Source organism: Scophthalmus maximus, chromosome 5 (genome assembly GCF_022379125.1).
Source record: "Scophthalmus maximus strain ysfricsl-2021 chromosome 5, ASM2237912v1, whole genome shotgun sequence".
Taxonomy (NCBI): Eukaryota; Metazoa; Chordata; class Actinopteri; order Pleuronectiformes; family Scophthalmidae; genus Scophthalmus; species Scophthalmus maximus.
The window spans coordinates 12,744,182-12,769,798 of record NC_061519.1 but is presented as its reverse complement, the minus strand read 5'-3'; the positions used below and the strand labels follow the sequence as shown (position 1 = coordinate 12,769,798).

Below are 25,617 nucleotides of genomic sequence, written 5' to 3'. Positions count from 1 at the left end.
ATCTCATAACCAAGATGCCAACGAAATAAAACAAGGAACACACAGTCAAATATTCAGTTTTTACATGCCCAAACGCAGTCCAACCACATACTAGGGCTTTGCCACAGTCTTGTTTTCAGTCTGCGCAGTAGAGGGTGACTTACTGGTGCAGGCAGAGTCAGGAGGATCGCTGTCAGCGCGGTAGAAGCCGTTCTGGCAGGGACAAATATTGGCTCCTCGCGCACTGGTGCGACTGTTGGACGGGCAGGGAGCACAGGATCCTTCCCCGAATTTAGATTTGAAGGTCCCAGGGATGCAGGCTAGATGAGAGAGAGAGAGAAAATTAAAAAAGGGAAAATAAGAACAGAAAAACAGAAACAGGCTTTGGTGCCAACTTTTTCTAAAAGACAAGCGGGTGTCGCTTCTGTCACAGAACAAAAAACGGTGCCTGTGAGGTACCTGCCGCAGAGCTCAATATTAATGGAGAAAATGTTGCTCCGTACGTTGAAAACACTCAAGCATCAGGTCTTATCAATACATTTTCATCTGTTCTTTCTTTTTTGACTCTCTTTTACCGGGTGACATTTAATCTCCCCAAAAGGAGTCCTGATGACAGCAAAGTTTCATGTAGAAGAGGGGGAAAAAGAGGACAGAGATGAAGATAAGACCCTTGACAGGAGGTTGTGGTTGTCAGACAAACAGGGATGGAGAATGCTTCTGAGAAAAAGCGATACACCCTAAACCCATCAATCAGTGTCCGTTGAGTCCTCAGCTCTCCAAACCACACCTCTGAATACAGACAAGCCCTCCACATGCATGCTGAACAGCTCCGTAATACGTTAATAAATCAATGCAAATGAAGGGAGATCAGACGAGGCACAAATCAGCCGAGGAGAGCTATTAGGAAAATATACCAAGTTACCGTAATCTTAGCCGGAGCGTCCGAGCGACTCTTATGAATTCCAAAGTGCCACGCCAAAGATCGGCTGATATTGAGTCTTAAGGATAAACCAGCATAAGCCGGGACTAAAGCAGGATCCAGATAAAGGAGATTAGCAGCAAAAGGTCTGGATACATCCGCCTCCAGAGGACCACGTTTTACTGTTTCCCCACATTCCTAACTGGTGGTGTAAAAGTGGGGTCTCTGGCAAACATCTGTCCTGTCAGCGTGGAGGCTCATAAAAGCCAGCCAGTGAGAGAGAGAGTGTGATTAACTAGTTAGGCTAAGTGGTCTTTCAGTTTGAACTCAAGTTCCACCCTAATTCCCAACAATGGCACTTTTAGGAAAATCAGCGCAGCTAATGGCCCCGCATTGTTGCTCTAAAACCAGGCAATAAAAAGCCAAAAGGCGAAGATAAGATGAAAATGTTTTCTTTTTTTTTCACCCCCTTGCATAATTCACTGAAACCTTTAGGCGCCACTCTCTCTGATCTGATTTATTTCTCCTCTATTACACAGCGCATCATGATTTTCTTTCATTTGTTGGTTTTCCTCGCCTCTTGTCGGGAGGGTGCTGAATCACCCCCACTGTCTTGCTTCAATCCATTAACCTCTTTGGAGGGCACAATGATTTTCCTGTTTTTGATACACTAATGTTTCCCTTTCCCCCCTCCCCCGCCATTGTCTCTCCTCCTCTTCTTCACCCGCGCTGCGTCTCGTGCGGTGTTTGGCTGCGAGCGAGCAGCACTGAGGTAAGAAATGAAACGTCTGAGTGATTAATGCTGGCGTGGCAGTGTTGGCTCACGTCGGTCTGAATGGTGTTAATGAGCGTGGCCATCTGTAGATTAACTAACGGGAGGCGGCGGAGGAAATTACACTTCCTCATTGCAACCGCTGGCAGAAGCCCTACAGAGTTTTTTATCAGGCAAGCTTTTAACCTTGAGCCGCCAAATGGCAACGAATGAGCTCTCCAGCGCATGTTAAACACGATTTCTCACGCCCAGGTGAGAGGAGGCTTCACTTGTCTGTCTTTGACTTCCTGCAGCCCCCCCACCCCCACCCCAATTCATTCTTGTTCTTCGGCGGCTGTTTCCGTCCTATCTTTGGCTATTCACACCTCTTAACTCGCGCTTTCTCTCTTAATGTGTCTCTTCCCCAGACTTCTATTATCTTATTCTTTCTTTTCTTCTCCTCGCGACTGGCTTTCTATTTTGTGCCATCCCGCTTTCTTTCTCTCCCTCCTGTTCTGCTCTGACAATATTTGTATGCTGCTCCTCTCTGCAACACCTCATTAATTCATACTCTCCTCCACCCTCCGTCACCACCCCCCTTCAGGAGCCACACAATAAATGCAGAGAAGGGCGCACAGACTGGGGTGACTTGCGCTGAGCATATAAAGGAGGTTTGGTTAAATAAAAGTCCAAATGTCTGTTAAATACACCTACCCTGGCACTGGGTGTCCACAGCAGTAGGTTCAAAGCCAGCGACGCAGGTACAGGAGCCCACAGGGACCATCCACTCGCCATCCCCGTTGCAGTACAGCTTCAGAGGGACGGACACCTCCATAGCGTTGGTCACACAGGCCCCCGGAGCGATGACTAAGGAAGTGGCTTCTGCCCCAGTGGCAGTCTCCGGGAAGACAGCGAAGTTGGCGATGGTGGTGGAGCACTTCTTGAAGAAAACCCTGACGGATATGAGAGACATGCAGGCACCGAGGTCCTGGAACGCCAGGTAGAAGCCCGCCTTGGAGAGGGGGCCAAAGCTGCGCACTTTGGTGTTGATCCTGCCCGCCTCCAGCAGAGAGAAGCTCTCGTCTGGGGCAATCGTGTCCACCTTCACGTAGGGGTTCTCCCTCCACAGAGGGCTGGTGTCTGTTGCCGTGTCCCCCTCTGACTCATAGTAAAACAGATTAAAGGTCTCCTTGCAGGAGCCGGGGATGTTGGGAATGCTGGCGCAGTCACGGACGGAGAACTTGAGCTCCACGTAGACGCGCAGCACGCCCCTCCGGGGGATAAAGTCCGTCCTCAGCCAGTTGTTCTGGTTGGGCTGTCGGACATTACACACCTGGTAGGTTCTGATTGGGCTCATGGAGTCATCGTAGCCGCTGACCTCCTCCCACTGCGGAAAGAGCAGAGAGACAGTGTGACAAAGGACGAGACGACAGCAGGGACAGGCGACTGATTAAGACCATGGGGAGAGAAGAATAGAGACGGTTAATGAATAAAATGAGAGAAAAATGAATGGATTGTCTAATGCGACGACAATTCTACTTCTGACTCCGAAGCAGCTAAACTGCAGCAGGGCACGCACTTATCGAATATGCTGTTAATTAATATTGAGCAATGTTAAATGCGGTGTATCCTGATGCAAACCATCCGAGCATAGAGGACATTCAAAATGCTACAGACACACACACGCACACACACTGACACACACACACACACACACTGACACACACACACACACACACACACACACACACACACACACACACACTCCCACAGTGTGTTGTGTGCATGAGGCCGGTGAGGGATAATTTGCAGCTAAAAAGCTTTTAATTGCTTGAATCGCTCAGAAAATTCCAATCATTAGGGACCAATAGAAAACATTTTACCATCAGAACACATGTCATGCACTTCGCCTGGTAACCATTATCAGCGTCAGGACTGGCTAACAGCGCAGGGCAACATTCTCAAGAGGAGATTTGGTTTCTGTACATTTGTTATTTTATCAAACTGTACCCTTTTAATGGAAACATTCCTCATGCAGCATACATAATGCAAACAGTGTTTTTTTTATTAAAAAGGCAATCTAAATGCACAGCTGTCAGTATGACTGCACTGTGGATGCACTTTGACCACTTCAGGTTATGCAGAAGATATTCTATATACATTCTCTCATGCCGACACATGAACCCTGGGGGCAGATATTTTGCATTCGCTGTTGACGATATCCCCGGTGGACTTGTGTCTTTTGAAATCGGCTCTTCAAAGACTAACATGACACTGAAATGATTTCTGTCTTTGACCCATGTCAACGCAAAGCTTTATACGTTGGTACCACTGGTCTTTATATATGGTAACTAACATTACAGGCAATGATAAATGGCTTCATTGGTCAATATATTTAGTCCATTAGGAAATAACCTTGTGAGAAGTCAATCTTTTTGGATTTTTTTCTCCTTAATTCCCCCTTGGGCTGAATGCTTCGTTTCCATAACAAATGAGCTTCCCAGAAATTGATTATTTCAACTGGAAGAAAAATAATGCATAACTCATCTCACGTCTCCGCGTTGCTGCGCAATTTATTCCCAAACGATGAGCCCAAGAGTCGGCATTAGGCGTCGTAAATCACCAGCAACACGTTGATGCACCACCTGACAAATATGATAATTGCTGGCCCCCGAACGTATGGGCTTGTCAGGCGCCAGGAGAGGGGCTGCCTCGCCACTCGTGACATATGACTTCATGGATGCCAGGACATTCAGAGCCGGCCATTCTGGGGAGAAGGAAGGAGCCGTGGCTGCCGGAGATCGTTTCCATGGAAACCCACCATTTCCATTGACTGACTCTGCGCTCACGTAGCGAAGACAAATTACACCGGCCGGGAGTGGGGGAGGTCTGTCAGTGCTGTTAGCCCTGGGGTCAAATTCATGTTGTTTTATTTTCTCACCATTCCTATAGGGGGTATCAACTGAATACCTTAATTCCTGCCTGTAATATACTCCTGGGCCAGTATTATAATAGACCCAGACACATGCTTTCAATTATCTGTCTCTCTCTCCTGAGGAGACATGCAGAGTGGAGCCTACCGTACAGTCCTGACCCACTGTGGGGATTTGCTTGCGGGGATCTGCACATTTGCTCATTTGTTTGTTTAAAGTACAACATGCACATGTTCTATACAGTTTGTTAAGTCCTTCATGTTTGCCTTTACACTAAAAATCTCTGTTTTCTTCCACATCGTGTCACACTGTGTGTTTCTAATTTGCTTTTCTGTATCCAGGAAAGCAAACAAACACAGCAAAAAATGAAGTTATAAAACAGTAGGAGGTGTGCTGTTCAAGGCAGACTGGGCTCGATTAACAAGCGAATGGAACAAATGTTGTTAAAAAAAAGGAGGGCGGGGGGGGGGACAAAAAAACAAACTAAACACAAGCATACGCACTAACTCACCCCACTTTCTGGGAACGTGGTCCAAGCCAGCTCTGTGGTTGCCCACCGACTGTCCATAAGGGTTTCTGCAAATTAAGAGTAGGAGGGAGAATGACACACATGAATCAAATGGTGTGAGGAAGAAAAACCAAATCATAGCACGGCATTAAAGACCAGACACGAGTTCTCCCTGGTCGCTGCTTGACAGAAGATCCAGGTAAAACGTTCTCTCCTTCTATTTCATAACCTCCATAACTGCAGAACCACCTACATGTTTGTGAAACCACTGACATTCATGATGCCTGATTTAGTCTTTCTCTGTGTGTGTGTGTGTGTGTGTGTGTGTGTGTGTGTGTGTGTGTGTCTGACACTCACAAATGCACTTCTTTCAATATTCTTTTGACGAAGCAAGAGCAAAGCTCCCTCCAAGACAAGATGCCTTTAGAGGGGAACATTCCCTCAGAGACAGTTGGTTCAGAGAGGTCATAAAGGCACAAGGGAATTTAATAATATATCACCAAAAACACCCGACATTGGCAGAAATGTGACGCCTTTCGATTGAGAATTGCCAGAGGGGAGTTAACAGGTGATCTGATCGATCTTTTTTTCTTCGCCTGGCTGTTTTGACGAACTTTGCGGGGAAAGTGAGAGCGGGACAGACGATCAGAGGAGAGGCCCAGAATACACAGGAGGATCAACGAGCTTTTTTCTTGTGTGGGGTTGTCAAGTCAGTTGTCACCTGAGCGGTGGTCCGGAGAGGTTTCACAGCACCTTGACTCCTGTCTAGGGTTTACAATGTGCAGCTGTGGACGTGTTTGGCTCGCATTGGCTCCTTTGTGGTTAACACGTAATTACTGGAACAATTACACTTTTCTTCGTGGAGACTCAATGACAAGGCGCCTGCTGTGCGCCATTTGCTCACAAGTCATTGATAACGGCGCCAAAGGAGGGTGAGAGAGGGTAAACAAATGTCCTGAACAGCGGCGGCACACACTCCGCAGGAGACGCGTCTTTTGTTCGGGTCCCACAACGTCGGCGGTTGATGTTGAGCTTTAAAGACGGGAAAACGATGCAGACACAAGTGTGTCCTTGACTTTACAGTGTGAATAATAAAGGTTGTTTGATTGAGAGAGGAGATCACTGGTCCATCTGTAGCTGCTGAGCTATGTGCGGTGTTTACAATCTGTGCTGTGTGTTCATTAGATGGCTTTTCCTCCTTTTAGAGGATGACACATAATGAACTGTGATCTGCACACCAGTCAGGAAATCTGAGTGTTTTCAACCGTGTGCCGTGGAGAGGCTAGAGGATCTCAACCCAAGACTGCAAACAGGCATGGATCATACTAGAATTAAATGCTTATTTGGAATTAGTGAGGCTTCCTGGTTCTTAGTTCATGCGAGTTAGCTTGACTGTGTGTACAATGGACCTGGCAAATAGTATTTGATGTGCCATTATAAACTACAGTTCGTTTGTTCCCCTAGTTTCACGGTCAGCAACTGATCCAAAATGTCACAACTCCTTGTGATAAGGGTGTAAAACAACTGCTTAAAGATTTTGGGAAATACACTCTAGAGGATCGACACCATTCGGTAAATATAAAGCTACAGCGGAACAAAAGGCGCCTGCAACGGACTCTTAAGATCACTAATTAAAATGGTTTGTCTTATTTTAATCTGTGAGAAAACCAAAGAGTAAAATAACACGTGGGGCACTTTTATATTTTCATACTTCTAGTCTTTGTACAAATTAAAGAAACAAAATATATAAGTTAATGGTTGAACTTTAAAGTTGAAAGTATTTTCTGAACTCTTCTGGCTGAGTGAACTGGTCCGGACCAAGAAGTGGTCAGACATGTAACCCTCCCTTTGTCACATTCACATTTAGATTTTGGAACAAACAAACATATTTCCCAGAACAACAACTATGACATCATGACTCATGGGGATTCAAAGCATGAATTATCACAGGGTGTATGATAATTAATGCTTCGATAGACAGATCATCAACTACCATCACTGACTGTAGGGTCATGCAGCAGCATGTAGATGTTTGCATACGACTGCCGGTTTCATAGGAGAGAGCCGGCGCAGTGATGATTTCCAGCTGATCATACGCATGCCATTCCAGCTAATTTGGTGGCGTATTAGCATATGAAGTATTTGAACCAACAATCGTGCAGCGATGATTCATTAAGCAATAATTAATCACATTAACTCAAAGTCACTTTATCATTCCTTCCCAGGGAGCAAACAGGAATCATGCTCGTGATTTATTGCCTTTAAACGGAAATATTTTTACGAGCATATAAAAGGGTTTTAAGTAATGAAAAGTGGGTTGGAACAAACAGATGAGTGGTGCTGCTGCACAAAGTTAAAACAATATATATATTTATTTTGGAAAAGGAAAAAATAAGTGGCTGCCTCCGTCTTTGCTGACAATGGAAATGACATTTACTACTTCATTTTATTTATTAAGTGAATTTAATGCTCAAAAGCAGATACACATTTACCGCTTTGAATCTAAGAGCAAGTCCTGTTACTCATTTGTAAAAGCGCCCTCCTCCTTACATTTGTGTACGTGAGGACGTGAGCGACAGCAGCTAATAACTTCAGCTGTCGAGCTCAAATGTTTTGTCCGCGAACAAGGTTGTCTTACTGATTAGCACAACTTGAGCCAGAGACGGAGCGGCTAATCAGTGAAATCAGTGGCTGTTGTCTCTGCTCGGCTCTACTCTCTGCGCCCGGGAGGCTCGCAGCTGACTGAACACTCCTGGGCCGCCGATCCACGGATCCAGCCCATCCCTCGGGTGTCTGATCTGGTTCGCCGCCCTGTCCCTCTTCGCTCCCCGCTGCCCAGAGGCAACAGAGACAGAATCACTCAGCCTCAGCTTACCACCGGTCTGAGCTGATGCTCCTTTCAACAGGCCTATCCCTCCCACAACGCACGTGCAGGGGGGCAGCAGGGTGACCACGCCACATCTGTACGAGCCGAGTTCAAGCCTCCGTGTTAAGCAGGATTTCACCTCCTCGAGCAAAAGGCAAAATCCCCTGCAGCTCTGGGGGTGTTATCCTGCATCCTGACCTTTGACCTCCATGTGGAGCAAGAGATAGAGATGGATTTTTCTTTCTAATTTTTTTTTTTTCAAAGAATCAGTATTTCTTTATAAAAACCATTATCGGCCAGCAGGGGAGTTCAGCTGTCTCTCCTCAGTTTCACCGTCGGGCTCTCGCCGCCTCTGAATCACTAACATTCCAGGATGAAACAATGTTTTCGTTCCCCTACGACTATCTCCATCAAAGTGTTCCGTCGCCGTCGCACAAAATCCCAGAGACCAGTTAAGATTGAAAAAGATCCCATTTGTTCCACGGTAAATTTACAATGCCTTTGAGATTTCCTTGCTGCTGTAACTCAAATGCAGAACCCACCCTCCCCCCCATTCCTCCCATAAAACTACAGCAGCAGTGGAATCATTTTGCCCCTGGGGTAAGACAACAATGCTGCAGTGGGAACTTTAGAGCATCACCACCCGTGGCATTTACAGTTTTTTTTTTTCTTTTTTGATCACCCGCCAGAGCCAAAATGCCACACAACTGTGAGTTCTCAGTGCGCTTTGGGAGCTCACACATGCTAATGTTTTATTCACTTTGTGAGAGCGGGTGTATGATGAAAGGGTGGCCTCGCCTTCTACGACACTCACGCTCGCTGCCAACAAGCAAACATATGAAATATTAACAGACAAACATCACCATCAGTGATCGAAGGCCGATGAAATGTGTGGCTATAAATAGGCGTAAAAGAAAGAACCTGGGGTTCTTGTCTGAATAAAATTAAATTAAAAAAGTCCTCACTCTCATTCAAAGGCAGAGTCCCTTTGAGTTTGAGTTTCTCTCAGGAATCACAGGGAGTGTGACGCTCAGTTTGACGCCTGATAAGCAGTTTTTGAACAAGTCAGTCTGACCTAATTCAATCTCTCTTCAGGGTGGCTTGCATCTGATTTCACAGGTCAACAAATTGTGATTGTTGCTCTGATGTACAGAAAGCATGAAAAATCCAAATGAAGCTCTGTATTAGTGAGTAAAATTGTTTTTTTTTTTCTCCCTCACTATCGCACATATACATCCCATAGAATATTTCATAAAATGCTTTGTAAGTGGTCATCCATCTACTTTATGAGCTTTTAAAATAAGAGTACAGTAAACACTGACTGTAAATGGAAGTAATATAGCATAAAAGTGTCACGGTGGCTGAGGCTTTTACTGCAGTGTGTTGGTGTGAACTGGAGATAAGTCATCACTGTGTCTTTGGTAAATAAGCACACACACACACAAACACACACACACACACACACACACACACACACTCAGTTGCAGTGTGTAGATGCAGTTCAGCTTGCATCATCCATGCGCAAACACTTGCCAGCCAAAAGAAGAAGAAAAAAACATTCAGATTCAAGCCATGTGTTGAAATCCACTGAGTAAGCAGCTAAATAACGACATGTAACTCGCTGTAAAAAAGAAAGAAAAAGGGCCTCTCTTTTCCCCCCTCATTTAAACGCATCCGATGATCTGCCCTTCATGTTTATCCTCAGAGGACAAACATTAGTTAACCCCTGAGCTTTGAGTAACACTTAGTGGCGAGGCTGGGGGGGAAACGGGACCGATCATCCGGCCGTGAGCCCGGTGGGACTCGGAGGGCCGCTGCCGCTGCATTGATTTACTTGCTGACACCAGAATTGATGAGGGATCAGGCTGGCCACGGTCCAGGAGAGGCAGATTGGACAGGGGAGGGAGAAGAAGGAGGCAGAGCAGGGAACGTGGTGCTACGCCTCAGAGAGAGGAACCGTTGGGTGGGAAGCAGCGGCGGGGCGAGGGGGGGCTTCTCTCCCCTCGACGATGGGAGGGAGCTTCGGGGACTACTGCATACTTGTTAATCCATTGACCTTTAATTCACACTTGTCATTTAATACATTTCACATGTGTGTGTGTGTGTGTGTGTGTGTGTGTGTGTGTGTGTGTGTCCCTTCGGAGCCTCGCGCGGGGAGGGGCGACTCGGGACTGATCCACTTTCGTGTTTTTACAGTGACAGTAGAGGAGGGGGCCGACCTGGACCGTCTCCCTCTGGTGTGAATGTACCCTCAAGTGTGTGTGTGGGGGGGGGGGGGGGGTATCAGTGGGCATCCTCACTCAGCTTGTGGGTGTGACAACAACAGGGACAATAGCGACAGGGCAGTCCTTGAGCCGCAATGGAAGCACTGGGATGTCATCTCACACACACACACACACACACACACACACACACACACAGGGGGGGGGGGGCGTGCTGATACATGTGTACATGGATTACAATCAGAGAACTGATACCCAGCTGAATTGCCTGTTTAACCGAGCGGCTCCGCATCATCATTGTTATTCACAGAGGTAATTAGGCAAAAAACTCGGAGGGGGTCTGTTGTTTAAAGATCTGATATCACCGATGGAAACGGCGTAAATGGGCGATGTGGTGATTTAACCCGACGCGTGATGACGCGCTGATCCCAGCGTGATTTACATCTTCTTCAGGGGGGAAAAGCCCACCCGCCGTGGAACCTGCACTCTCTGCTTTAGGTTTTATGGTTTTTCTGTTCATGGCACAGTCGTAATAAAGATACACGGTCGCTTGCCCGTTGGTGCTCTCATCCATCCGATCAGCCCCATTGTTCGTCCACGGGGGCCAGAGACAAAAGTACAGTTGAGACAGAACACAGAGGGACGTACCTTCCACCGCCAGCACCGCGGGCACGACGAGGCTGCACACCCACAGCAGGTAGTCCATTGTCATGAGCCAGGCGTCCGCACCACGCAGGAGGGCGCACACCGGACCCCTCGGATGGATGGAGACTCACACGCGGCGCAGCGCCGCAGACGAGCTGTCTGTCCCTCTCCCGGCGCTCATGTCTTCAGCTGGGACCGGGGCTCCCGCCGCCCCATTCCACCCAGAAGACCCTCAAAATATCACCGAGCGCGTCTTGGGATGGTTTTCTTCTGGAGGGGGGGGGGGGGGGGGTGCCTTCCACCGGGTCCCGTTATTCCCGCGAACAGCAGCGCTACACTGCGTCCTTTCTCTGTCTCATTCTCCCGTCTCCGACTTCACCGACCGCGAGCCTCCGTCCAGGGGCGCATCCTCTGCGCTGCTGCCCTCCGGGGGGCCGGTGGACGCGGCTCTGTGTCCGGCAGCTCGACCCGTCCAGTCCACCTGGAACCAAACTCCGAGTCCGTGCGTAGCTGTTGCTCCTCCGCGGGGGATGTGCGTCGGAATGGCAACGCTGGGACCGAGACTCTGAGGAGGATGAGCGCCGAGGCAGCGTCAAGACGCACGCGACCGAGGTCAGGCTTCCGCTCGAGATTTTCAAATTAAAACCGCCAGTAACAACGACAACAAAACCACAACAATAATAATAATGATAATAATAATAATTATTATCATTATAATATATAATAATAATTATTATTATTATTATTATTATTAGTAGTAGTAGTAGTAATAGTAGTGGTAAGTAGTAGTAGTATCGGAATCCGTATATGTACACACACATAATTTGACTCATGTTTGACACATACTTACGCATGAAATAGAAATACAGCTCGGAACAAGGACAACAAAAAACCGATCAAATTAGTTAAAGAATGATACAAATACAATTCATACCAGTCAAGTGTTCAGTGTTCAGTGTCCAGTGTTCAGTGTCCAGTGTCCAGTGTCCAGTGATCACTATCCAATGTCCAGTGACCTCTCTCCAGTGACCAGTGTAGTGTCCAGTGACCAGTGTGCAGTGTCTAGTCAACTGTTCAGTTCCTGGTGCCCATTGTCCAATGGTTCAGTGTTCAATGTCCAGTGACCAGTGTAGTGTCCAGTCGTGTTCGGTGACCAGTGTGCAATGTCGAGTCAAGTGTTCAGTGCCTGGTGCCCAGTGTCCAATGGTTCAGTGTGCAGTGTCCAGTGACCAGCGACCAGTGACCAGTGTAGTGTTCAGTGACCAGTGTGCAGTGTCTAGTCAAGTGTTCAGTGCCCGGTGCCCAGTGTCCAATGGTTCAGTGTGCAGTGTCCAGTGTCCAGTGACCAGCGACCAGTGACCAGTGTAGTGTTCAGTGACCAGTGACCACTGTCTAGTCAAGTGTTCAGTGCCCGGTGTCCAGTGTCCAGTGACCACTGTCCAGTGACCAGTGTAGTGTCGAGTGACCAGTGACCAGTGTAGTGTCGAGTGACCTGTGAAAAAGGTTGATTCATTCTGAGAATTTAAAAAAATATATATTCAAAACGAACATTCGTGCTTTTATTTTGAAGCCAGAACTGCCGAGCTTCCGGTGTTCTCCTGGTTGTTCTCATGTGGTTTGACGCAGCAGGCCGGGGGAGGTGGGGAGAGGGGAGGAGTCGGTTGGTCCGTTGGTCGGCTGGCCAGCAGACTGGAGCGGCGTCCAGCCCGCAGGGTTGGTCCGTGCTGGCAGCAGGTAACACTGGTCTGGACGCTGCGCTCGCCGTCGCCAAGAGCCGATCAATCGCGGCATTAAATGGACTGTGGTCGCATCGGCGGACCACGTCAATACGAGCTCTGATAAGAGTCCAGAGACAGCGAACTCCCCCACGGGAGGCTGATGGACTACTGCATGATGATGATGATACTGTGTGATTCGAGTTACACTTTGGCATTTAACCAACGCAGATTCCATGATGTCTTATTAACTGGATCATGCAAATGGAAATCATACTTGAAATAATCATAGTTTGATCAATTTCACAATCAAAGTCTTCTCGTGGATCTACTGCACATGATTGCTGGGACATGCAGTATGTTTCCCTCCCATTGTGTGTGTGTGTGTGTTTGTGTGTGTGTGTGTGTGTGTGTGTGTGTGTGTTATGAATGACAGTTTACTACTCATCAAAGACATCACGTCTTCAGTGCAAGGCAGTGTCTCGACAGACTGCCTGTCCCCATCAGTTCATTCTACACTTTGACCTTTTGCAGCCTCTGTCTCAAAATCTTCCTTTAGGTCCCTCTTCACCAGACCGAGAGAGTGTGTGTGTGTGTGTGTGTGTATGTGTGTGTTAGTGTGTGTGTGTGTGTGTGTGTGTGTGTGTGTGTGTGTGTATGTGTGTGTTTGTGTGTGTGTGTGTGTGTGTGTGTTTGTGTGCGCGCGCGTGTTAGTGTGTGTGTGTGTGTGTGTGTGTGTGTGTGCGCGTGTGTGTGGGTGTGTGCGCGTGTGCTGGCTGCTAGCTCACAGCTCAGGGACAAGGATCCCCTTCACACTGCTAATTCATCTGACTGTGTTTCCCCACTCCCACTGCTTGCACCCACTGCCCCCCCTCCTGTGCAGGATCTCTCTCTCTCACAAACACACACACACACACACACACACGCACATAATGTTTCCCCCCAAAAGGCCCTCTGTGCCACAAACCAACCCCCCCTCCCTTCAAGAAACCCTCGCCCACACACACCCCCCACTTCCAAGCAACTCCCCCATCACCGCGAACCCCTGAAGTTTCTTTTGTCCCCCGGGCTTTGTGCACTAATTAACTACAGTTCAGTTCCCAGCAGGCTTGGGTCAACCTCCACTACTGAAACCAGTGATGGGCAGCTCTCTGCGACCAAGAAATAAGAGAGAAGGGGAAAGTGAAAAGCATCGGTAGAGTCTTTATCAACACCACATGTGACAGTGCAGGAATCTGCTGCTGCTGCTCGACTGCGAGGCTGTTATTTGTAGAAAATCCCTCGTAGCCTACTTGTTTGTGTGTTTTTTAAGAGGCTCCTTGGAGATCAGGGGTGTTTAAGAAAATTACAAATCTGCAAGGGAATTCAGCTTTGCACCAGCCATTAGATTCCCTCAGTATCTTAAAGTACACAGTGCAGGGGAGAATTTCGAACGGATGAAAGTAAATCCAATACAACTGCCATGTTCATTCCCCTTCTTATTTTGAAATATCCTGTTTAAGTCCACATTTGACTGATGGGGAATGCAGAGTGCCAACCCTGTTATATTTGCTTTTCTTCTGTGGATGAAAAAAAAAATGAGGCTGGCTGAAAAAGGGACCTACTGCAGTTTTATGCCTTCAAGTTCGTCTGCACCTCAGGTGTTGCCCCAGTGCGGCCTCTCACCCCGTCCGACATGATGAACCGGCAGTCAGATCCCAAGATCTACAGATGCCGAAAGCACCGGGTTTGTTTGTGCTTCAGTCGCAGTCTCGACGGGTGGAATAAGCGATTGCAGCACTGGAGAGGCTTCCCAGCCTGCTGCTGCAGATGAGAAATCAGTTCCTGGGCTCAGGGGGGGGAGGATACATATTTTACAGAGCATGGAGAGGAGACACGAAGAGTCAAGGATGAGGTGGAGGGAATGAAAATTAGCTCCGTGGGACAGCAGTGTTAAGCTGACAGGAAGGGATGACAGAACCTCTCCACAGACCCAGACCGTCTGCCGCAGCAACCTACTTGTAAATGAGGGAGTCCGTCCAGTCGACACACAGAACTCGGTGTGCGTGTACTTGCGGATTCAAGTTGGCCATTTCCACGTCCTCACCGACGTTCACACTTATTTTGTGTGTGTACATTGTATGGTTCTCGTTTTGAGATTAAAACGTCTATCATTAGAAGAGCCAAACCATTAAGGTTTGATAAAAAGAATTACCATCCCCTGATGAAGATGAGCTGTTCAACGGACCTCAAAATGAGAATGTTTTAACCGGGCCTCTGATTGAACTTCCGCTCCACATCCGAGTTTAACTCATGAGTGCAGCAAGCCAGTTGGACACGACCCTCGATCTGAGGGGGTGAGAGTGGGATGTCAACCCCCTTTTCAGTCTTAGCTAAGATAACTAGGGGAAGGGAAAGCATCTACATCTCAGTGAAGACATTATCATAATGATACACTTGCTGAAAAATCTGAATATGAAATACATAGAATTCACTCCTCCTTGGTTTTGACAAACACTTCTTGGCGTAACGTTTTGTCAAGCTAAGCTGAACGTGTCTCCTGGCTCTGAAAAATGAATAAGCTTGTAGTATATCAGCTTGTTGGCCTCTGTTTGTCACATGGGAAACACATCAGCACAACTCAGATGCTAAAAAAGCCAATCCATGAAACCCATCGGACTCAGTGTATTCACAACAGAAACTTGTGGGCGACTTGTTTTGTGTGGGGCCGCCCATGCAAGAATCCGGGGGAATAATCCGTCAGCAAACAGTGGGAGACAAAGCAAATGGGGGCCGACGATGACAGATAATGAAGGGGAGACGGTCGGTAAGAAGACTTTGCCCGCAGAGGTTTCACAATCCTTCTGCATACATTTGGGTACGCCGTATGTCACTGTCAGCCTGGGCTCCCTGCTCGCTAACAAGGCCAAAATAAAGAGCTCGGCGTCCTCCGCCAAAAAACGGGACATGAAATAGTGCAGGAGTGGCGTTTTGCTTCATTGATTGCAGAAGTAATGATACGTGATTGTGTCCAGACAGGGAGGTGGCAGTTAGCCGGGGCTTAAGGGCACGCGGGCACTGCAGGGCTGCTCGCGGATTCCTGTCAGCGCGTTGCTCCGTGCACCGCTGACTGATTGAACGTGAGGCGATGCCGGTGTGGAGCAGCTCCCAGTGTTCAGTGAAACTGCTCCCGAGCGCCACCCAGCACCAGCTGCACCTCCTCCGACTCCCCAACTGCACAGCTCGTCACAGGGGAGCTGTCAGTTAGTTTTTATTTTATTTTTTTTGCACAATGGGGGGATTTCAGCTGTAGATTTCAGGATTGCAGATAATCTGAAGGCCCGCACGAGCGGAAGCCTGCATGTGAAATAACGAGTTGCTTATCGGGGGAGAGTGAGGCAACGCGCGGCACAAAAACTAATTAAGAACAATTCCATTTTAGTGGGCAGGGGACGGTTTTTCAGCAGAAGTCTTTTTCCTTCAGAATTATTCACAGGAGGCGTTATTGATGATTCGCCACATTCGGCAATTTTCCCACCATTCTCCTCCTCCATTATTCATCCACCTCTACTTTTTAATCTCCTGTGAGCTGACTCAGAACTCCACTTCCATTTGCAGACTGTTCCTCCTCTACGCTCATGTCTGTAGCATTGATTAAATGGACCCCAGTGGGCTGGGGATTACATTGGGGTCTATTTGAAATGGCATTTCTACAGTCTTTTTCCATTACTGAGGATACTATTGGAATTTAGATAAACGGGGTCTGGGTAGGCTTTGTTGGTTTCCGAGTTCACATGGGGTCCATTTGCTGCAATTTAACAATTACTAGCTTCGGCGTGTCTGCTAAATTCTTGTGTTCGCATCCCTCACCAGCTGAGCGTGCAACCAACTGGGCTCCCATCGGAAGGCAGGGGAGAGGGCGAGGGAATAGTGGAGGCAGAGCATGAACACCGACAATTGTTCTTTCATCGGCGGAGATGGAGCAGGGGCACGATCAAAGAGGACTGAGACAAATTAGATGACAGAGGACGCAGAAAGAGAGACAAGCACGCCGGCTGTTCCGGCCCCCCCTTCTCTCTCGTCAACATGTTTGTGCTCTTAGCTACGAGCTGGTTGTCGGTGAACGCTTCATAGTTTTTAAAACAAACAACTTCACAGAGTGAAGCCGCTTTCAGACATTTTCCTGAACTTTTCCGTGAAGGGGCCGTATGTGAGATCACAAATGTCGGGTTGGCTCAAATGACCAGAGCAACATTTGTGTCGTCACAATACAGCCCCTCCAGGAAAGTTCAGGATGATGTCCAGACTCCAGTACATGTCTGGAAGCAGCTCCCTGGTAATACGGATATTCTCCTTCAGCCAGGTCATAGTAATCCAAGGGTGTTGAATCTGGAGCAACCTGGAGCCCATGTGGACTCCCTGGTAAAACATTTCTGGAAAATGTCAGAATGAGCACAAGTGGGAACTCTGCAGGAAAATCTGTGGAAGGTTGAGAGCGAGCAGGCGCCATCCCTCATCTGCGTGTGTTCCGGAATTGTTCCGGCTGTTGTGTGAACGCATCCGACGCGGAATACCTCCCGCTGTGTTCTTCGTATGTGTTAATGGCGTGGGTGCGGCCATTTTCCGAAGTCTTAAAGGAAAAACAGGTTTTGCAAGCCTGCGTTTGCTTTGAGTTGTGTCAGATCACTCCCTTGACTCTTTTCAGTCACTTTCCGTCAAAGGTCCACACTTGTTGAGCAGAGTATGTCCTCGCCCTGCAACAACCTGCGTGCCAAACCATGTGGGTCAGGCCCCAATATCCTCCACTTCAGGTTCGACTCAAGCAGAGTCACCACGCAGGCTGGGCCGACCGCTCGCTGCAGAGGCTGCTCACGTGTCCGCCCCCCCCCTCAAGGCTCAATTCAACCAGTTCAAGATGCCCTATATGACTGCCTCCGTTTGAACCCTGAACCCAAATTTATCTCAAACTCTGGTGTACTTAAAGTTTTCGAAAAGGAAACCGAGGGAACACTTTGGCTCTACATTACGTTCAAACATCGTTATAATACGGAGAGGAAATGTTGGGTTTTTTTTAAAAAGGGAGTGGACAACTGTACAGATCGTAGAAAACGTTCTGGTTGAGCCAAGAGTTCCAGGTGTGCCCTAATAAAGCTGCCAAAGACATCGATATCGATCGATTAGTGGAGTCTATTAGGTCTAAATTGTGTAGCCGTCCGTTCCTGATGCATATTCATGAGCAACGAACCGGACACGTTTCCAACCCCCCAGACGTTTGTAAAAATATTTGTTTGTCCAGCTCCTCTTCCCATTGTAGCTTACAACTGGTTCAACGACGGAAAAGCAGCAGGGTGGATTATCCGATTATAAAACAGATATTAGAGTACAGCTTTGGGTCATCGTGGGTCAGTGTCCCTCCGAACAGCAGCCTCGAGACACGGAGAGAGATATTGTTTGACGAAACATCTAACTTGTAGGTACCGGAAGTGACCAGACTGTCTGCAATCCCCTGTTCTAACCTGCAAGTTGTGCGACTAAGTGTGCCAGGGAGGCAGGGAACAGAGCTTTTTCCAAAACAGGAGACCTGACAAACGGCAGTTTGCAATTAAAATGAATCTTCAAGTGGCCCTTATGACAACAGGATCGTTTGTGATGAAAAGGAACTTGAGATCAATGATACCTAGTTGAAGGAACATTTTTAAATGCAGCTAATACTGTATTTTCATAAATTCTTTGGGGGTGGGGGGCTTTAAAAATAACCCTAACATGTCACACAATGTCTGTTGAACCAAGTCCGACAGAATCGTCTGTCTCACGGTCCATAAACATGTGTTAGTTTGTGTTTTATGTGTGTGGGTGTGTGTGTGTGTGTGTGTGTGTGTTGTGTTTAAAATATATCGTTTCTTTGCCGAGAGTATAGGAGCTGTGCATCAAACGGACGACACGTTCCCCTGGAGATGCACCCGAGCATGACCTCGCGAGCAGAGGAGGCAATCTGTGGGTCAAAGACTCTGTGAAACCTTTTCATAACGAGGTCAGGGTGATGTCATGTGCCAACCGTGCGTGTGTATGTGAATGAGTCAAATGCCTCGAGAAAAGGTTTATTTCATGTTTGAGCTGATAAGTCGGACCAAACCCCAGGGAGGGAGGATTACAGGCTGCAGCGACTCAAATTTAAAGGTAGCGGTGATGAGGATGAGCACTTGTGACTGTCTGCTCCCTCCGAGCCCTCCCTTCCTCCTCGTCCCCGCGATGGATGGTGACACGCGGCGGGGAGAGGGAGAAGCCGGGCTGTTACACAAACTGGGATTTGGTGCTGCGGAGTCTGTAATTTTATCTGGCATGATGACACTGGAAATATTAAATCAGGACGCAACCTGCTGTACACGCCTCAGTAGGTGTCCTCCTGGTGCCTGCGGCTGTGGAGGCCTTCACTCACAGAGCGTGAGCGCCTCTTTGTGTCCGACTGGTGAAGTGCAATCATACGTGCCTCACGTTGGGGCAGCTCTTGAGGATGAAGACGCATGAAGAGCATTAAGAGCATTACTTATAACAGTTAAGTGTACTCAAGAAAGTCTGCATACTAGATCAACTCTTTCACAAATTTGTCAATATGTGTGTGTGTGTGTGTGTGTGTGTGTGTGTGTGTGTGTGTGTGTGTGTGCGTGCGTGCGCATGTGTTCTATGTACACTGCACTCCCACACTACAATACACAAAGCAAACACACCGTAAACTCTAATAAGTTGTCTTTACTTACAGAAATTATGCAAACTCAAAAAAATTAAGTAATCTACACTTAAGATGGTTAAGATGGAAGCTACTTGCAGCATGTCCCTTACAGTGAGGTGCAGACGAGTTATGTTCACAAACTGCACACAGTGAGCCATTTGTTTCGTTTTCCATTTACAGAAACAGGGCTGGGCAGGAAACCCAGATATTTTTTTCTGTGCACAATATAATCGCGAAATATTCGCTGATTTTTTACAAAATGTGTTTTGCTTTTTAGAATCGCTTACTGCCCCTTTAAGCTGTAATGATATGTAATGTAATGAAATATAGGCTACTTTAGCATGAGAGTAAATGTACTTATATACACTGAAAAAGGCACTTTTACTAAGGACTTGTTCTTCTTAGTGAATCCAACTGAGCATTCCAAGTTAAGAAGCCATTTTAATCCACAATTACAGGTATATTGTTTAAACCGAGTGTTTAGAACAGGTTGATAAAAACTGATTGAGGTACTTTACACTTATTATGTCTTTTAAACCCAATGTTAGTATTTGCAGTTCATGGATAAATACCAATAACATAATATAATATAATATAATATCATATAATAATTCTATTTGAAAGAGCTAGAAAAAAAACCTTTCTACTATGACCTTTTCCTCAAAATATGTCGTCATTAAATCAAATGATGATAGATTTAGTAAATGCTGGAGATTTGTTACCCGAAGAGATCATGGAAACAAAACTAATACTTTCTGAAATGTTGATGAATCCGCCTGAAACCACGATTAATCGGAATACTCAAAAATGATGAGTTCAGTCAAAAGCTGTTTTCCAGAGAATAGGAAAAATGTTGGTTATAAAACAGGTTCAGGAAAATACAAACATAAAAAAACATATCATTTTGTGAAGTTTAGTCAAAGGCATCTCAAGTTTGCAGTTATAATAAGAACAAATTAATTAATAATAATCCAGGGGAATTACTGGACTGTCTTGTCAGGATTATTTGTCAAATCTCTAAAAATATCAAATTAATATTCACAGCACTTTTGAATAGATTCACTACGACAGCTTAAAATTTTAGCACAAAAATGTAAAGGTCCTTGTTTGATTGACGCAGTTCAACACGCATACTTCTCAGTTGTACAAAACAAACATTGCAGTGACATCGTGTGCGTTTACCTCGACACACCACAGGCACAAGTGGGTGTTAACCCGATCTCGGCTTTGGTTGTAATGTGAGACATAGTCTCAGTCACGGCCTGCAAGACCAAGGAAACAATCTGTTTGGCTTGTGGCTGCTCCCCGTTCTCAGTGGACGGTGAAAGACCACGTGGACCACACAAGTTCAAATGTGGGAATTTGTTCCCCAGTTCCGTATGAAGTCGGCCACGGGCTCAAAACAAAGCCCTCGAGTGGCTTTTCCCTTGAGAACGTCCCTGTAAACAAAGCAATCATGAATTATTGTGACGGCTGTAGCACACGGGGGCTACTGAACCCGGCCCTGCGATGTTTAGCGATGTGTTCTGGCAGGACACTGTGAGTCACCAGTCCCATCTCCCTGCATCAGCGCGGTGGCCTCCGTGCTCACAGCGAGAACGTGAGAACGCTGACTTGTACCTCACGAGTGCAAAAAGCCTCTTCCGCCCGGATGTCCCCTCGACTTGGCTCCTCTCTGTTTACATGGATTCCTAATGGAGGGTCCGTTTCTCGATTGTTTCCCACAGGGTGTTTACGCGTTTATGGTGCTGACGGATGATGTTGTTTTGCCGCATCTGGGGGCTTCTGTAAAAGCAGAACCGCAGCACCGAGCTCAACTTTTATTCGCTTTTATATATTGAGTATATATATACTGTATATACGAGCGACAGACTTTTCTGAAGTGTTCCCCGCAGTGAGTACCCGTCCTCGGAGTGTTTGAAGTGAGCACACTGTACATCACTGGCACCCAATGCTTTGCTGTAAACTGCGGCTGAATCTAAAAAAAGGCCGTGTCCTCGTTTGGAGAAACAATAGCTTGACAGAGTGTCACTGCTGCCCTTTCCATAAACTCAGTAGCGGCTAACGCTCACCTCTGCAAAAGGAGGGATAAACATAATCACGGATTAAACGGTCACGAGCTCCCGGAGAGGACAGACATTTGCACTGCACCACCAGTTTATGTCGTGTGCTTTGCAATTTTACAAACGCCGCATGACCGTGAGTTGACGCGAGGTCTCCCTGAAATCGTCCTGCTCCCCGTCACACGACACAGTCGTCGTTGAAAATCCTCTCGAGCCTCATGAAGTCACATAACTCCATTCGGCACGACAATTCACACTTTCGTGTCCACGTTCCCCGCTGTTGAGCGGAATCCTTGTGGCCATGACAACAAAGCAGTATTTGTTATGAGGGTTCAAATGAAGTTTTATAAGGTTTACACAAGACCAAGGGGCAATAAAGGTTCCCATCTACTGTGAGCAGAAGGCCGAGATATTCAGTGTACGAGGAACTGAACAGGAGAAAAAGCAGCAAATCTGCACACAGGGGAAGCTGGAACCAGAATGTTTGGCTTGATAAATCAATTGATTGTAACCATGAGGCGATTTGAATGTTGCAAAGAAATTTCTTGATATTTTATATTTAGACAAAATGCCGTCTACCGTTGTTTTCAGACATACTCTAAAATACGCATACTTCCTCCACGCGAGAGGTAATCAATTCACATTCACCTTTTGTTGTAATCTGAATCCATCCTTTTTATATTCCATATTCTTTCTATTCAAAAATGTAATGTCAACACACAATAGCGCTTCATCTTAAAAAAAAACAAAAAAACTTCATATTGTGTGTTATAGTTATGTGCTGTACTCTCATCGTTTTGTTTTTCATCAGTGCTCTGTCAGAGCCGGATTTCCTCTAGCAGGACAACAAAGACCTGAAATGAACTGAAGTGAATACTCTTTGCCTTTGCACTTCATGTTCATGTTCATTTACACATTCATACGTGTAATCTATACGAAACAGCCTGTAAAAGTGGCCCCGAAAACCAGTCGAAAGTCTGTGAGTGTCTGAGGAGCCACTCATCGCAGTGTGACGCAGGACAGACTCTCCGTCCATGATGGACCCGACGGACTGACAGACATGTGGACATCTCCCCTGGCCCCTTTTTGATAGACTGACCCAGTAAATAGCCAGCGCACACGCGTGTCCACGAATGTTAAATACGCGATCAGAGACATTGAGGGAGTGCTCTTGAATGTCAGATTTTTTTAAAAAAGTTACGACTTTTAAAAATGTCACCACCCAAATACCTCGCCTGCGAACTATATTCTGACCTTTCATTAAAACCTGTCAGTAACAATTGTTCTCTTACTAGAGAATGAACCCTGTGAATTTATATTTGAAGTTGTTGATACTTTCTTTACTGTAATATGACCAGAATATACCTACACTCTCATTGCAACACAACTGAACACTCCTATAATGAAATTCAGTGGCACCTGTGAGCCAAGACAATACTACAGATCGACGGATTAGCCGGTGGTTGTCTTGAAGATGCAGAAGAGAGGTGCGAGAGGGATTGTAATTGCAATTCATGTGCACACGTCGGACGGTATTCCGCTTGCAGGAGCCGTTCAGAGCAGCCCCCTTTTGTTCATTCTTTACAAAGGTCTCAGTTTTAAGATTCCACTTTTACTCAATCGAAGCACGAGGATGCAAGTTTCCATTCAAATGTACAGTAACAGAGAGCAAACAGAGGCAAGAGTTGTTTTTTCACGCAGCCTCCACTGACGCAGGTAGAGTCCAAGAAAAGCTGCGTACATGGAACATAAATCCTCCTGGCATCCATTCTTATATGATACTGGAATGGAGGACATGTCGGTGTTTGCTACCAGGGGCTCGTCCGTGACCCTCACACCTCACGTAAGATGCTGAGAATAGCATCGTTTGACGACATATTTTGAGGAAAAGGTCATAGTAGAAAGGTTATTTTTCTAGTTCTTTCAAGTGGAATTATTATATGATATTATATGATATTATATTATTGGTATTCATCGATGAAAATGATTTTGGTTTTTACTTGGCCAGCGTTTGACTTATCTGACTCTGACTCCTTTGGCAGCCGTCCAGTACAATGGAGGCTAATGGAATTTATTTTGCAAAGCTCGAAAAATTACCTCTCTGATATAATTAGTTCCAATGAAAACTGTTGACTGTGAGGTCCGTGGTAACGCAATTACCGACTCGCTGCAAAACAAATCAACTCCAATCAATTCTGCCGAAGGCAACAGAGAGAACGCATGCTGTTGTGACCACGTTGCCACCCGAGCCCTTTGTACAGATCTCACGGCAACGTTCTGTTTCCTGGTCGCGATGATTTAATAGAAATCTGTCAGCAGCGTTTCGGGGAGAAACTGTAGTAATCACAGACTCCACTGGACAAATCAACTCCCTCGAGCCCACATTTAAAAACGACAGAGTGGACCTGGCAGGCACGCTGAGGGATTCACCCCACAATCAGTCACTCTGACACAGAAGCACAATTAATGCATGACTAAATGGAGGCCCCGATGAGAAGCCAGTTTCCTGCTGGGGAAAGTGTCGCAGCCCCCCTGCATTACTGAAGCTATGATTGAATTAGAATCCTACACAGAGGGAGGCAGAGACAGGACACGGTCACACAGGCGTGTGCAGTCGGCTGAAACTGCTCATTTTCTGCCCTTTGATTGAAGCTCCGTTGACGGACTATGTGCAGAGATTTTTGCCCGTCCCTGTCCTGCGTGGGATGTTTTCTCATTGGGGGCTGGTCTATTAACAAAACAATCCTCGGCATATCAAATAATTCCGCGGCTCCCCCCCCCCGTTCAGCCTATATTCACTAATGTCTCATTAAGTAAGCTTTTGGTTTGCAGATTTAACTCCCTGATGTTCAAACAAGAGAGCGCACTTGATGACTCACATGTTGTATATGTTTGATGCAGGAAGACAAGATACTGAATAACACGACTCTCTTTAAATCAAATCAAGGGGGTGGCTGTGCCTGTTGAATTTCTGGTCACTATTTCCAGCGAATATACTTATATATACTTATACTTACTGCTAATCGGCTCTACCAGTTCAGCGAGGACAAGTGCAGACCGAAAGCAGACCGGTCATTTTATTATTCTATTGTTTTAATGTCATTCATTTGAGCTGAGTTGTAAAGTTGGAGAAGCGCCAACACAGAGAGTTCCGCCAAAACGTTGAACCAGGGTCAACTTAAGCTGTTACTACTTAGGTTCATCACTGTGGTTGTATTTGAAATGTAGCATACCGTCCAGACTGGGTCATTAAACAACTGCAAGTAGTTACTGATTTGGACTAACTGTGGGAAAACATTCAGTTTTGTTTCATTGTAGAGCTGTGTGCAGCGCTCTTTGCTCCCCTCTCTCTCTCTCTCTCTCTCTCTCTCTCTCTCTCACACACACACATTGACGTTCTGTCACGGTCATACTGACCATCAGCAGCACCAGAAGAAATTTCACCCAATGACGGTGTCCTGTACAAGCGTACTGTGTGTGTGTGTGTGTGTGTGTGTGTGTGTGTGTGTGTGTGTGTGTGTGTGTGTTTGTGTGTGTGTGTGCGTGTCGTTCCTCTGCATGCCCCACAACCGATCAGCTCCAAAAGTAATTCTTCTGGAGATACACTCCCAAGTAATATCCCAAACAGATTTGGTGAAATTGAATCCATGTGTTTTTGAGTTATTTTCAAATACATGCGCGCACGCCCACATGCACACGCATACAAATTGTATATTTTTGTGTACATAAAATATACAATTTGATAGCATTCATTCATTTCATATAGACTGTGGGATTTTTTTTGTCTTTGACTCGGAGACAAATGGGTATGGGTATCCATTTTTTTATGGATCCCCCTGCCCCCCACACGCACACACGCACACACGCACACACACACACACACACACACACACACACACACACACACACACACACACACAAACACACATCAACTACACACACACTCCAGCCACAGGTCAGAGGCAATCTCAGCCTTCATTTTCACATTGCCACAACATTTGGTCTTTCAATAGGAAAAGAAATTGAATGGAGGATGGCGGTAGAGCATCTATATGTTCACATAAAAGGGTGTGTGTGTGCACGTGTGTGTGTGTGTGTGTGTGTGTGTGTGTGTAGAAGAGAATGAAAGAAAAAAGTGAAAAGAAGTGGAAGTGGAGGAGAGAGAGATGTGAAGAGGATGGCTGATGGGGGAGGCTGCAAGCAAGACGCTCTGATGATAGAGAGAGATAGAGAGTGGGAGAGCGAGGGAGGTGGTGGGTGGGGTGACAACGAGTGCTCAAGTACTGAAGTCAAGGCAGTCGTGTCGCACT

The 25,617-nt window shown here is 46.6% G+C and overlaps 1 protein-coding gene across 2 annotated transcripts in view; it reads right to left on the bottom strand.

The window, feature by feature from the left end:
- Positions 1–11,388, bottom strand: part of ephb3a (eph receptor B3a) — a 28,841-nt gene extending 17,453 nt beyond the window's left edge. For both annotated transcript variants that reach the window (XM_035635211.2, XM_035635212.2), the window contains exons 1-4: positions 10,827–11,388; positions 5,094–5,158; positions 2,364–3,036; positions 144–299 (exon numbers count right to left, since the gene is read on the bottom strand). In XM_035635211.2, the coding sequence (XP_035491104.1) occupies positions 144–299; positions 2,364–3,036; positions 5,094–5,158; positions 10,827–10,890 (958 nt within the window). In that variant the 5' untranslated portion in view covers positions 10,891–11,388. The remainder of the gene's footprint in view (positions 1–143; positions 300–2,363; positions 3,037–5,093; positions 5,159–10,826) is intronic.
- Between the last annotated feature and the right edge of the window lie 14,229 nt (positions 11,389–25,617).